We start from the raw sequence: 13,823 nt of genomic DNA, 5'->3' as shown, positions 1-13,823 counted from the left end.
CAACCTGGTTTTAAGTTCCAAACATATATACAAAATCCTTCTAACAGATATCACTAGAAATTTAGGGAAGTCTGTGTTTGGATGAAATGTAACAATAACATTTGTTAAGTTGAAAAATGAGTGTAAGATTTCAAGATAATTTGACTATAGGGTCTTTTTCATAAGGATAGCCTGGCCAGAGACCACACCCACACACTTCTACAATTTCTGATTCCTATATTACAGTAGCATTGTACAGTAGTATTACAAAAAAAGTTCTACTTAGGTCTCAGATAGTACAGTCTCATTTGCACCTTAGTTATTGTGTCTTCAACATGTGTGTGAGACATGATGTGTTATAGAACTGAGGACTGTATGACGAGTGTCAGGATGAAGGATCAGGATAAGCAATAGAGTGCAGTAAGCAAGAAGCAGATTGTGTCTTTAAGATTTTTATTTATTAATTTATTTATTTTTTAATACTGAACCTAATGCTGTACTGAAGAATTTCTTCAAATCTACTTTGGCTTCCAAATTACATTTGATTTCTCCCAAGACACATCTTACCCTACAGATCTTCTAGCTCATATGTCTGCAGCTTCAAAAGGCTTTTTCCTTGCATATTTTGTGACAAATTTACATTGTATACTTGAAGTTACTCAAGCAGCTGTCTAACATGGTGAAAGCACAAGTTCTTTTATGGTCTCACCACATGACATGTTAGTGAGAAACATGTAGTCATAAGTGAATATTATACTCACATCGTTTAAGGTAATGAAAAATGTCTTTCTTTTTTATATATACTACACTAGGTTATTTATTTTGTATCTACATGTTTGTTCTGCTAAGAGACTTCCATGAAGCATTTTCTTACTGTATATAGATCCTAAAACATCCTAAAATCAGAGCAAGTATGCTAAGATTCCATGCAAAAATGACCCATGAAATGTAAGTGGATAATGGGAAACTACATATGCATAACTTGAGCTTTGGACGAGGAAGAGAATTTATCTTAAAGACATTAAAACTTCCTAATTGCTTTAGAATAATAGTTGCCTGAAAGTTCACTTGAAATAAGAGAACATTTGATTGGTACTTTGAAGGAGAATGTTGTCAGTATCTCCTACCAGAAAACAGAGGTGCAATAGCCAATAAGATAACCATCAAAAATAACACATTACTGCTCTAAAAATAAGATATTTAAGAAAATTAACTTAAAAGATAGTAAGAAAATTAAAAGCTACCAAAGGGGATTATTCGATACTTTTTTTTTTAGTTAGCTTGTGGATGACATTATTATTACAAAATCAGTGTTAATCAATGACATGGAGTATGATAATCAGATCAAACATTAGACTCATAACTATTGTGTTTTTGTACCACTTAATAACTAACTATTGTGTTTTTGTACCTCTTAATAACCATACATTACATTTGAATCACAACTTGATGAATGAATTTCTGTATTTCAACACACAAAAGTAATTTCAAAGATGTTCTTCAGCTATGGAAAGCTGTTTTCACAACTAAAGAAATACAAATACCTGCAGGCCTCTACCACAGCAGAATTCCAAAAGCCTTTGTATCTACCTTATATGTACAGTAAGTACAAACTCAGAATAGAGAACTAAGGCTCCTCAATTAACTTTTGAAATCACAACAGGTGGTTTTAATAAAATAAAAAATATCCTTCACCAGCTAATCCACTGAGCCTTCTAAGCAAGGGATAAATTCAGTTTTCTGATTGGCTTCACTGCCTCTTATGTAAAAAGGTGAAGTAAAAAGACAGAAACAGAGTTATTTTCTTCCCAAAAGTTAAACATTGCCATGGAGATTCAATGAATTTCTTAACAAAAACACACCTAGTAGTGATTTGATCAATTGGTTGTAAGATTTTTTTCCACATTTCCTTTAAAGTATATAACTATCTAAATTCCCGCTTTATACAACTGACTAGTTCAGGGACTATATCTTCCAAAATGACAGGTTCTTTATGTTATGGACTAGCTTTTTACTTCTATTGCCATCTGTAAGTTACACCACTATTATTAAAACATGAAGCAGGAATGGGAAGACATACATTTTCAAAGTATTTTGTTTACTGTATGTACATTTTTTGCAAATAAAAGACATAATCACATAGTCAGTTGTGATTATGTCAAGAGGACTTGAACACTAAACCAAAAAAAATTATTTTTTAAATTTTCATTAAGATGCATTAAGCACTCTTTAAATAATAGAATAATTTCCAAATCTGCTAACCATGTCTTTATGAAATTAATCATTTTATTTCCATTTATGAATCATAGTTTCAGAGTGCAGATGATTAGCTCTAGTTCCTGCATTTCTTATTTCTCTAAAATAAACTAACAAGCTCTGTAGAAAGTTTTGTTGAACATTTCAGGTGGTACGCATATCCCTTTTTGCCAACTGATCATAAAATATTTAATAATTATGTTTTAATTGTGTTAAAGCTGTGCTTGAATTAGAGATTCCAAAAAGAAGAAAACTAGAAATCCTGTGCTTTGAACTTCACTACCTACCATTCTTACTTCTCACAGGGGTAAAACCAAGCTGGAGCAATCAAGAATGCAGCTCTGGTGCTTTTTAACCAGGTAGAGCAACGTGTCACCACTTTCACACAGGTTACCTAAAAAAGTTATACATATATATGTATATATATATATAATCACTTTTTAATGGATTTTGACTGGCCTGCATGCTATTCAGCTATGTTCCTTCCCTATCCATTGCAAGATGGTAGAAACATGCACAGCTGCTCTCTGCTGAGTCATGGGACTCACACCACAGCATGGTCAGGCGGGATTGGCAACCCCAACATACATTTTTTAACTCCGCTAATGATTTTTCTGGATAGTCTAATAAAGTCTTTAGCAATAACTGCATGTTCTACAGGTTATGAAGTATGGATCATAAAAGTACTGGAATGTTATACCCTAAAGAGGCCAAAGGAAAAAGGGAGCATGCATAGTTTTTAAAAATAAAAACAACCCTTTTTGATTCAGCCCTTATAAATGTATATATTTAATGAAATGTGTTAGGTGATCTACATAATGATTACTGCCACACTTCAGCTCTTTAACAAATAAAATTTATACTATTGCAATATAGCTATCTGTAAAAATTGCATTGTTATATTCTTAAATCTGCAATGCACTGTAATGCAAATCCTTAAGATGCTACAAACTACATTCTGTATTGATTTGGGCAGTGCATATCTTGAGTTTTATAAACTATAAGCAAAGCAAACAGTTTCATAACTGCTGAAATTATACTTAATAACCTCTCTAAAAATTCTCTCTGAACAGATCATTTAACAAATCCTCTTTTCTTAAACTTTAAAATTCTTCATAAAAAGTTGTATTTTGGAGCGTGTTTCTTAATAGCCAAGTCTGTAACAGAGTTGGCAGACTTCACTTAGTGTAAATTAGAGTAACAATGAAGTAGTCAGCATGGTTTTTATAAAATTGCATGTATATTTACCCTATCTTTTTAATTTTTATTATAGGTGTAAATAATCCCCATTGCAGCATAATTGGCAGAGCTTTCAGGAATAGGGACAGTAGTATTACACAGGAGCTAAAGTTTCATGAAATTACAGAATACAAACTATACTGGTAAAACGGTATTACAATTTTGTTGGGATTGAGATTTCAGCCCTACACCTTCTCTACTGAGACTCAGGCAGAGTCTCACTGGCTTCAAAAGGATAACCAAATAGCTCCATTTGTACCACTGTGTAGTCCAGTGATGCCAAAAGAAATTCATATTGCTGTGTATTCTAAAAAGTCTCAGATTTAAGTGATTATTTTTTAAACCCAAGATATGCTTCAAACATCAAATAGAGCTCTAGGGAAAAAGGGGTTTTAAGCCATTTTCTTAATATAATGTAAAAGTTAAATATCATAAGATTTGAGGTCTACACTCAGTTTAGAATCACTTGGGAATCAGCAACCCCCTTAATTTATATTTTGTCACTCAATTACAGTGCAGCATTAAAGATTCAAAGGATAAAACCACATGGCTGAATTACTAAAGGCAATTTGTAATGGCTGAATCCCTTTATTTATTTTATTGTCACTTGAATCATGAAGCAGTTTGTAAAGCTTAAAGTTTTTGTTGCCTGCTCTTGCTCTTATTGAAAGCTATAATAAAATCACATGAGAGCAAGACTGGGTCTTAAGCGAATGCATTTTCTCGTAAATGGGCACATTAACATGCTGTTGGTCAAAGCTTGTTTTAATGATCTAAGCTGTTGAAAAGAGATGCACTGCTCTGAAAGGATGGAATGGAGGCTGATTATACGTATGTTAGACAAGTATTTGGGTTGGTGATGAAGCATTTTTTAATGTTATATTCTATACATTAATATTTATAATACTATTTTCTGAAAAATATAATACCATTAAAGTGGTCATTTTTTGGACTTTATTTCTGTGTGTGATTCCACAGTATTGCTCAGGCTTCTGCATTAGTCAAGCATGTTGTTTTGCTGATTCAGGCCTTGAGAATGCTGCATCATAAGCAATTGCTTTCAAGTGTATCCTTGTAAAGGAAAATGTCGTATCATTGAAGATGCAAATAAGTATTTACAGGGCATGGCATATTCTAGAAACTGATAATCCCATATTTGGGGTGAAAAGAAGATTTTGTAATCCTCCATGTCTTTTGAGTTTCCTTAGTTTTATTAATTTTATTGGTAGGAAAAAAAAAAAGAACATTAAAGTCACCTTATTTAAAATGCAATGCTTCTTTCCTAATTTAGGCTCTTGGTGCAAAGAAGAGGAGTTTTAGTAATGTTTTTTATTATTCAATTGTTTGAGATTATTTGAAACATAATGAAGATAATGCTTTATTTGAAAAATAATGAAGAAAATATAGTAGTTTTTGTTTTTACTGGTTATAAATTGCAATTCTATCACTTGTTTTTTAGCAACTGTTTTTTTTAGCTGACAGGACAATCTGAAACAGAGTTTCAGAAGAAGCCATTAAAGAACTGGCTGCCTTTTAACAGGAAGATTAATAATTGGTGTTTACTATGAACTTTTCTACTTTTATGAACTTTTGCTACTACTAAGTCAGTCATTAATTTAATGATGATGGATCAGGCCATAAATTAATTTTAATTTTCCTAACTTAGATGTGGCGGATTATTGTTCTCACAATATATGTTTTTTATTTAACAAAGAAACTGCCTATAATTTCAGCAACAATTTTTAGACTTTTCTTTTTTAGTATTACCATGATATATAAAAAGAGAATTAATCTAAAAATCTCATTTTCTTTTTCAAAGATAGTCTTGTATGTGGATAATAAGGTGGTATATTAATAATGCTTAATACAGTGTACATTAATGTACATTTTGGTCTGTAGAAGTAATACAGAAAGCAAAGTTTTAAATATTCTCAGTATACAAGGTACAAAACATTTTGCTTCAGAGTTACTGATCTGCATGAGCAGCAGTAAAATTATTCAGCTAGAAATGATACAGCTGTAAATATTTCAGATGCATAAATTTTGGAAATTGTAGCAGAAAATGAAGTATGAAAAGGGAAACAAGACACTTTCATGTTTACTAAGCAAAAATTAACCACTAGAACTATTAAAATCTCAGTGTATTTACCCAAATCTTTTCACATTTGTCAGCATGATTTTCCATGTACAGATCATGTTATTTAGAACGGGAAAGAATGGTTTTCCAACTACTGTCAGTGTGCTTCTCAGAAATATTTCTATTATTCAGCAAGTCCTTTATTGTTGGTCACAATCCAGCTATAGTCACAATCCAGCTCTGATTGATCTCATATTGACTACATTTGCATGTGGACATAAAGGGCAGCTTCTTGAAAATTAACACTGAAGTTCCCCTTCACCCAGCATAAATTTCTTTTAATTGTCATTCATCTCATGCAAGCTGAACATGAGAGAGGAATTGCTTACCAAACTATATAACGAGATATGTGCCATTTGCTTCATTTTTGGCAGAAAAATCTCTGAACTCCCAATGTATTCTCCTGAAAGGACTTGGTTTTAACTAAAGAATTAAATAACTAGTTTTAATTTGCAGCAGTGTCTCTGAAGTAGAGTATACATAGTAATGTCTTTTAAAAAAGTTATCATCTATTATTTGCAGCAAAATCATTCAAAAGATCTGAACAAATATTTTTTTTATTTTTTACATTATAAAATATCACTACCTTGAAAGCTAAACATGAAAAGTACTTGGTATCCTCAAAAACTCTGTATACAAAAATCCAGTAGAGGTCAAAGATCTGCTTACAGTTCAGATCTGCTTAGCTGAAACCACAAATGAGTCAGTGATTAGCCTTTCTGCTAAATCAATGTATATTCAACGTTAGTATTTAAGTTAGAGATGCATCCCCCTCTGGATCCCCCTCTACATTACTGCTCCATGGTATAAAACAGAAGTATTTCAGTATTTCAGTATTTGTTTTTTAATGTTGCTTTCTGATTACAAGCCTTGTTTCACAATAAAAGAAAATGTATTTGAGATGAAAAAATTTAAGATTCAAACAATATTGGCAACTGAAAACAAGGTACAAACTCTATGTCCAGTTTTTGTGCTAGATGCTGTGTGCATCTTTAATAGGTTTGTCCTTTCAAAATATACTTTCTTAGAAGAAAATTATAGGCAGTCTTGCATGACTGATAAATAGTTTGACTTGATCCAAATTTCACTGTACTTGGTATAAACAGTTACTTCATTTGAGCTGGTTTATATCACTCTCCAACTCTTGGAGTTTTCACATCTAGGATTGTTTTGGAGTGAGGATTATAGTATTTGACTATATACAAAGTAGTACATAGACAGAAAAATTCAGGATGGAAGGAACCTCATGAGGTGTCTCAGTATTCACAGGAGATTGGAATGCAAATAAGAGATTTCAGAGCTGGTAATCTGTGCTTTCTGAAAAAAAAAAAAAAAAGTAGTGCAGAAATTTACTATTAAATGCCATTACATTTACAGCTCTTTCATCTAGATATGGTATATGTTTGTGAAAACATCATCTGCAGTGGACATGCCATGTATGTGGAACTTTCCATTTGTTCATTTGCCTGAGAAAACTGAGGCACATTTGCAGTGTAATCTAGTAAAGGAAATAAAATAACTTGAGAGTGTGGTATATGCAAGGTCTCCAGTTGTATTACCACTGAGCTTTCAATTCAAAAGTCTTATGCATCAATCAGGTTAGTAGCTAAATCACTTCTGATTGTTCCCTATGAGAAGATAAGCTGGGAAACAGAACTACTCAATGTTCACCTCCTTACTATACATACTTATCAACATAAACTTAATGTTTTTCAAAACTAATTGACTGGCAGGATTTGATTCAGTATAATTTTTACAGAATATGTATCTAATGAGAAAAAATTGTTTTGTGGAACTTTACTTGCAGAAACTAAATGCATCCAGTTCATCTGAAGGCAGCACAGTTGATATTGCCCCTCCCGGAGAGGGTGAGCAAGCAGAAATTGAACCTGAAGAAGCTCTTGAACCAGAAGCCTGTTTTACAGAAGGTTGTAGAATAACTGTTGACTTAAGAGATATATTAGCAAAACTGCATAATTATCAGGCATATTTAAGCTCTTGATACATTCAAATCTGGTGTATCTTCATAATTTCTATGATCAAAAGGAAATACTCTAAGCCTAGAGTGCTGGAAATCAGATGACAAAACAAGGTTTTCCTAGGCTTTGATTACCTTAGTCTGCCTGGCCACTGCTTACATCTCATAATTAAGGAACTTCATTAACTTTTCTGTTCATTAAATTTTCATTTTTAAAATGCATTTCTATTACTTGAAAGAGCCCTTAAATTTTGGAACAACTTATTTCCGTGAGACTCCATCAACAAACAGAACAGATACCAACAGTCAAAAACATCAATATATTTTGGATAGAGTTTATTCATAATTATGTCTAGTATGTCTTGTTTCATTGCAAATTCCTTATTATTTAACCTCAGATAATCAACATCCTATAAAGGAGAATTTCAGTGTTACATGTATAAATTTATAAAACTCATTGTCACTATTAATAATGTTGATACCATAGTAATTATTGACTTTGAAATAATTTGCATTTAGATCCTAATATTTCTTAATCTAATTCAGGTTGTGTGCAGAAATTTCCATGTTGCCAAGTAAGTATAGAGGATGGCAAAGGAAAAATCTGGTGGAATCTTAGAAAAACCTGCTACAGCATAGTTGAGCACAATTGGTTTGAGACTTTCATTGTCTTCATGATTCTCCTCAGCAGCGGAGCACTGGTAAGTAGAAATGCTTCAGATGCTGAAATACTTAGATATTTCCTGAGGAGCAACAGCAAAATTTAAATTTGCATCAGAAAGGCCTGTTTTGGTTGGAGTTGTATAAAACTATCCGTGTTCCACAATTTCATTATTTATTTACTTAAAATTGACCCAAATTATATAAGTTTTACATGCATTTAAGTGATACTTTTTGTTTACCCCTGTAAACCTGCTGCAATTTTATTTAAGCCAACAACTTCAACAGTTTGCCAGTTTTCAACATGTTTGTCAAGAGATTTGAGTACAAAGGACCCTTGTTAACTGTGAATATATAGTTATATGTATGCTTTCTAATCCTTAATTCCTTTGGGGCTCAACCACTTTTTGGATTATGCTTACAAAAGACCATAGAAAAAAATGAAGCATTTCAGTATAACTGAAAAAGATTGAAGTTGCTGTTTTGGAGGCAGAAGATAGGGAAGAGTGTGACAGCAAATTAAACCAAACAAGTATTTTCCAAAAAGATTTACATTGCCTACCTTTCCAGCTTTACTTAAAGTGAACATTTGCTACACTATTAAAATACATAGTATAAATTCTAGCAAACGAATTACTCTTTAATTTGACTTTTAAACAAAAATGTTACTGACGGAAGATAGAAATGCAAACTCTTGAACTGTTTTCAAAATGGAATATACATATCTGGTTCAGATTTTGTATAACAGAGGTGGTTTTTTTGTATGTGAAAGTTTTGTAATGCCACAGTGAAAAACAAACAAAACAAAACAAAAACAGAAGCAAATAAACAAACAACAAAAAAAACACCACCTGCTTTGAGTTTATTTCCTACTTAGTAGTAAAATAGAATATATTTAATCAATATGCCTTACTGGAGGCTGAATACACAAAGTTGCTTCACTTTGTAACATGGCTAAAGATGAGAAATAGGTAAAATATGAGGATGCAGAAGAACAAGGGGAAAGATTAGCTCTGACATACTTATTTTTTCATTTATATTCTGTGAAGTATTAGTAATTTTTTTTTCACAGGCTTTTGAAGATATATATATTGAACAGCGTAAAACTATCAAGACCATGCTGGAATATGCTGACAAAGTTTTCACATATATTTTCATTTTGGAAATGCTTTTAAAATGGGTAGCATATGGTTTTCAAATATATTTTACTAATGCCTGGTGCTGGCTGGACTTCCTGATTGTTGATGTAAGTACATACTCCTTAATACTTTAAAACTCTGTATTGTAAAGTTTATGTTGTAAACCTCATTACTACTAAGTAATCTTCTTACAAACATGCAAAAATAATTCCCATTGTATAGTTACAGTGCATGAGTAATAGCCTGCAGTTATCTGCATGTGTTGTTTAAAGTACATTTATGAACCAGAAGGAAAAGGGTGGCTGGCCATCAGCTTTTTAATTCTTCATGGTTAATAATTTCATACTCTCGGTGTATCAAACTTGAAATTTTATGGAAAAACAAAGAATCAAAAACTAATTTTGGAACTTTCATGCTATTTTTAATGTCAGTCTTGTCATACTCCTTAGCAAATGAAACACTACTTTGTGTAAGTTCCTTCTACAAGCATTGCAATTGCAGTGATGCATTTGGACCAGATTTTACCTGAGTTCTCAGAACTATATCCACTCAAACTATCTGGTTATCATTTTTAGTAAAATAAAAGACAGGGCCTATTTGGTCAAATTAAATTACTTTTAATTGGCTAACAATCTGCAATAGTTAAATCAACTGTGATTTGGCAGGGCTTATGACAGAAGACAATACAAGGCTTTTTGGCTGCCTTCCCAGTTCTGATGTACTTCTGTGCAAAAGCCTTGCTTATGTTGTCAGAATGGATCAAAGTTGGTTTTACTCCCAGAATATTTTGGTCTCTTGCCTTCACACTTTATCTGACCCAGTTCACCGGCTATACATATCCTCAGTGTGGAACTGAGAGATGTAATCTTAGGGCAACTGTCCATTTCTTGACATGTACGTGGTCTATGCCCAAATGTGCTTTCTGCCCAAGCTACCATATTTCTTGAGAGGTTTGTATAAAATCTCATTCCACAGTTATTATTTGTGGATACATAATTGAAATGTGTCAGATTTGTGATTTTCAGAGGATTAAAAAAAAAAAAAAAAGCTAACAAGCTATATTGACCCATAACTCAAAATGGAAGAACTCTTTTTTATGTTTATAAACCTGCTCATGTTAGTTTTGTTATCCTGTTAATCTCTAGCTCTGTCCTAAAAATATACACTAGTATTAAGCAGTATAAAGGGTTTTCTAAAGAGGATCTTAACGTAGAATACAGATGCTCCTTTCCAGGATTATGTTAAGAATGGAATTCATTTTAGATAAATCACAACTCGTGTTCTAATTATTCTTTTTGTAAAGTAAACCTAAACTGATTATTCTAAGCCATACTCCGTGGTTTCTTAATAAGAGTTTAGCTGCTGTTATCTGAACAGGCTCTCAGAATTATAAACATCATCATCATAGAGTAAAGCATCTTATATTGCCAACTTTTTTCTCATAATTTTTAATTTTATAAACAAAAGCATGACCAAATGAGATCAAAACCTTCTACTTTTGAGTAATTACACTCAGTGTTCCAGAAAGTGGTAAAAAATGTCTTACTGTGCCTAAGTCTAATTCAGCAATTCTTGTAGCATGATCAGACAACATTCAAAAGAAATATATGAATTCATTTTATCTGCCGTAGAAGAGAATCTCTCCATACTGTTTTATTGGAAAGATTAAACTGGTGTGATTCAGCAGATTTTCCAAGAAAGAACACTAGTGAGCCCTTCTTCATTACAAGTCACTAAAGTTAATCAAATTGTTTAATTCCATCCTCTAAAATTATTCAAGAGTAAACACTGATAGTCCTTCGGGGTTTTGACTTTTAATATCTTGCATACTTGACTCTCAATGTGAGAAATAGCCATAGCTACTTTCAGTCATTGTGACCAAATTAGATTTTACATGAAGATTTACATGAAGAAAAGGCTATTTTCAGCTCTGTCAGTTAACAGCAATGGCAGGTAACTGTGGGTACATGTGTCTACCTCATTTTAAGACCTTATGCCATCTTTCCACCCCACTCTTCTGCTGGGTGCAACAATGTCTGCAGCAAGGAGTAGAAGGGAAAATAACTGTGCCTTATCCGCCCAAAATTAGAATCCGGTAAATTAGTTCAAACACATTCATCACTGGTTTAAGCTAAGATACTCAACTTTGCATACAGGCAAGTGAGAAACAGGGACATCTCTTTATCTGGGGACATCAGCTGGCAGAGGCGGTAATACCTTAAACCAGTTCAGCCAGTCACTGTAGAGCAGTCGTCATACTCTGCCTTGAGTCTTATTCTCACCCCTTTGTCCAGAAGCCATCTATCATTTCTTTATTATGTCCAGTTTTTGATGTACAGTACGTACATGACCGTGTAATGACCGCATGTTCTCTTTACCACATACCAAGCTAGGAGATAGTGTACCTGGGCAGGAGATGGGGCATTTGGGAATACCCAGTGAGTTTGCTAGTTATTAAATTTAGGTCATTTTCTGCTAAAATATATAATCTTTTGTGAAATATATAATCTTATGGCTACAAACTATGTAGCCATAGTTTGTTATAACACTTTATTTTTAAAGTATATATCATTCATAAATCATATCTAAATGAAAAGGAAATAAGTAATATTTAAAACAAATCATGTATTTGACAACTATTGTGGGACAGTAATGTATCTGGAAGTGGATGAAATCTCTGACCTTCCAGTATCTCAACACCAAAATTTCTCATGCATGCTGAAATTCCAATGCATTCAATTTTTGAACAATCAGAAGTAAAAAAACAAACAAACAAACAAACAAAAAACAACACACACACACGCACACCCCAACTGGGCTTGTTGTATATGACATTCAAAGTCAATCATATTTTTCTATTTTCAATCATACTTTTCTATTTTCTATAGTTCTTCAGCTCAGAAATATGGGTAAAAGTATTTCTTCCCTATTTGTTAAAACAGTTCAACTCATTGAATTAAACTGTGCTCTCAACCTTTTTAATATTTTTTAAGAATGACTAATTAAGCCACAACATTTTAAAAAAGAATCAGAGTCACATTAAACTAATATACTAAATGCTGTATAAACAGAGTAAGAGGAAACTGCTACCCCGATGACCTCATAATAAGAACAAATAAGAAGGGGAACAGGCTCATGTATTGGGAAAACAGATACAAAGAGAGATTTCACTTTGTCTTAATTAGACAGTCTAGTATGTCTTTATGTGTATTCTAACATGGTAAACTATGACAATATTGAATAATTCAGTAATGAATTGATTTCTGGAATCACTAATTCCAGAATTCAAAGGGATTTTCACAGGAAATGCATGAAACCTAATACTCTTATTCAGGAAGTAAAGGAACAGAATCAGCTTGCAACTATACACATAAACAAAATAAACTTTGAATATTTTTCGGTAACATACCATAAACTAAGAATTATTCACGAAGTATATACAGAAAAAGTGATATTAGCAGAGAATCATAACATAAAAATATACAAAAAGCTATATTTGGTCCAATGTCCTGCCTCAGAGAATGTCTAAAATACCTGTCTGGAAAATCAAAACTATAGTAACTTTTTTTTTTTTTTTCCAAATCTGGTGGTTTATTTTTATTCCTAATTAAGTGTAATTACACATAATATAAACTACATGATAGGATAAGCAGATAAGCAGCATTAGAAGTGAGGAGGGCCATACACCACAGAGAGTCTGGAATTAAATCACTTAAATTAGCGACCTCAGCCAGTAACATAGAATTCATATGTATTAATATTTCATGACAAGTTATCCAGTTGAAAGGTACAGAGTTATGAATTAACTAAAATACTATTTTGCATGAGATAAATTTACATAGTAATATAGTAACAAAATAGTTGTTTTCCATCTGTTCTCCCATTGTCCGCTGAGACATGATCTTGTAACTCCTGTATTTGTGATTCATCTAATTATTTTTTATTAGACAAGTAATGTAGGAAACTACTTTTTCAAGTAGTGGGCAAAATCTTACTGCCATACCACCAATTTCTGCACAGCCATTGACTTGAACAACATCTAGGCCGAGGTACAGAAATGAATATTAGGGGGATGTTTTTAAGGACTGAAATATGCCTATGTTCATGTACATGTATGTGTTTTCTGTGCATTTGGTGGCAAAACTGAAATAAAATATGAGTAAGATAGGATATTTACCCATTTGTGTCTCCAAAACTGCCAAAAGTGAATGAATTTGTTTTTTCACATTAACACTGGTTAAAAATCAGTTCTATTTGAGAAATAGATTATTTTCTCCTTCATTACTGTTGTAATGCTAGCACCTGTTAATATCTACCACACATTTTATAATATCTTTCTATACTTAGAAGAGGAAAAATAACAATTTTATTTAAAGATAACAATAAATTATTAATAGTTTTCCTATACTTAGAAGAGGAAAAATTTTTGGAGAGA

General features: G+C 32.4%; 1 protein-coding gene across 4 annotated transcripts in view; it reads left to right on the top strand.

Annotated features, from left to right (window-relative positions):
* LOC137858221 (sodium channel protein type 2 subunit alpha-like) overlaps positions 1-13,823 on the top strand; it is a 71,334-nt gene that overhangs the window by 43,814 nt on the left and 13,697 nt on the right. For all 4 annotated transcript variants that reach the window (XM_068685623.1, XM_068685620.1, XM_068685621.1 and 1 more), the window contains 3 exons: positions 7,419-7,539; positions 8,136-8,290; positions 9,322-9,495. In XM_068685623.1, the coding sequence (XP_068541724.1) occupies positions 7,419-7,539; positions 8,136-8,290; positions 9,322-9,495 (450 nt within the window). The remainder of the gene's footprint in view (positions 1-7,418; positions 7,540-8,135; positions 8,291-9,321; positions 9,496-13,823) is intronic.

The sequence above is a fragment of the Anas acuta genome, chromosome 6 (assembly GCF_963932015.1).
Source record: "Anas acuta chromosome 6, bAnaAcu1.1, whole genome shotgun sequence".
Lineage (NCBI taxonomy): Eukaryota > Metazoa > Chordata > Aves > Anseriformes > Anatidae > Anas > Anas acuta.
Note: the sequence above shows the minus strand (reverse complement) of the source record. Positions and strands in the feature narration are given on the sequence as shown.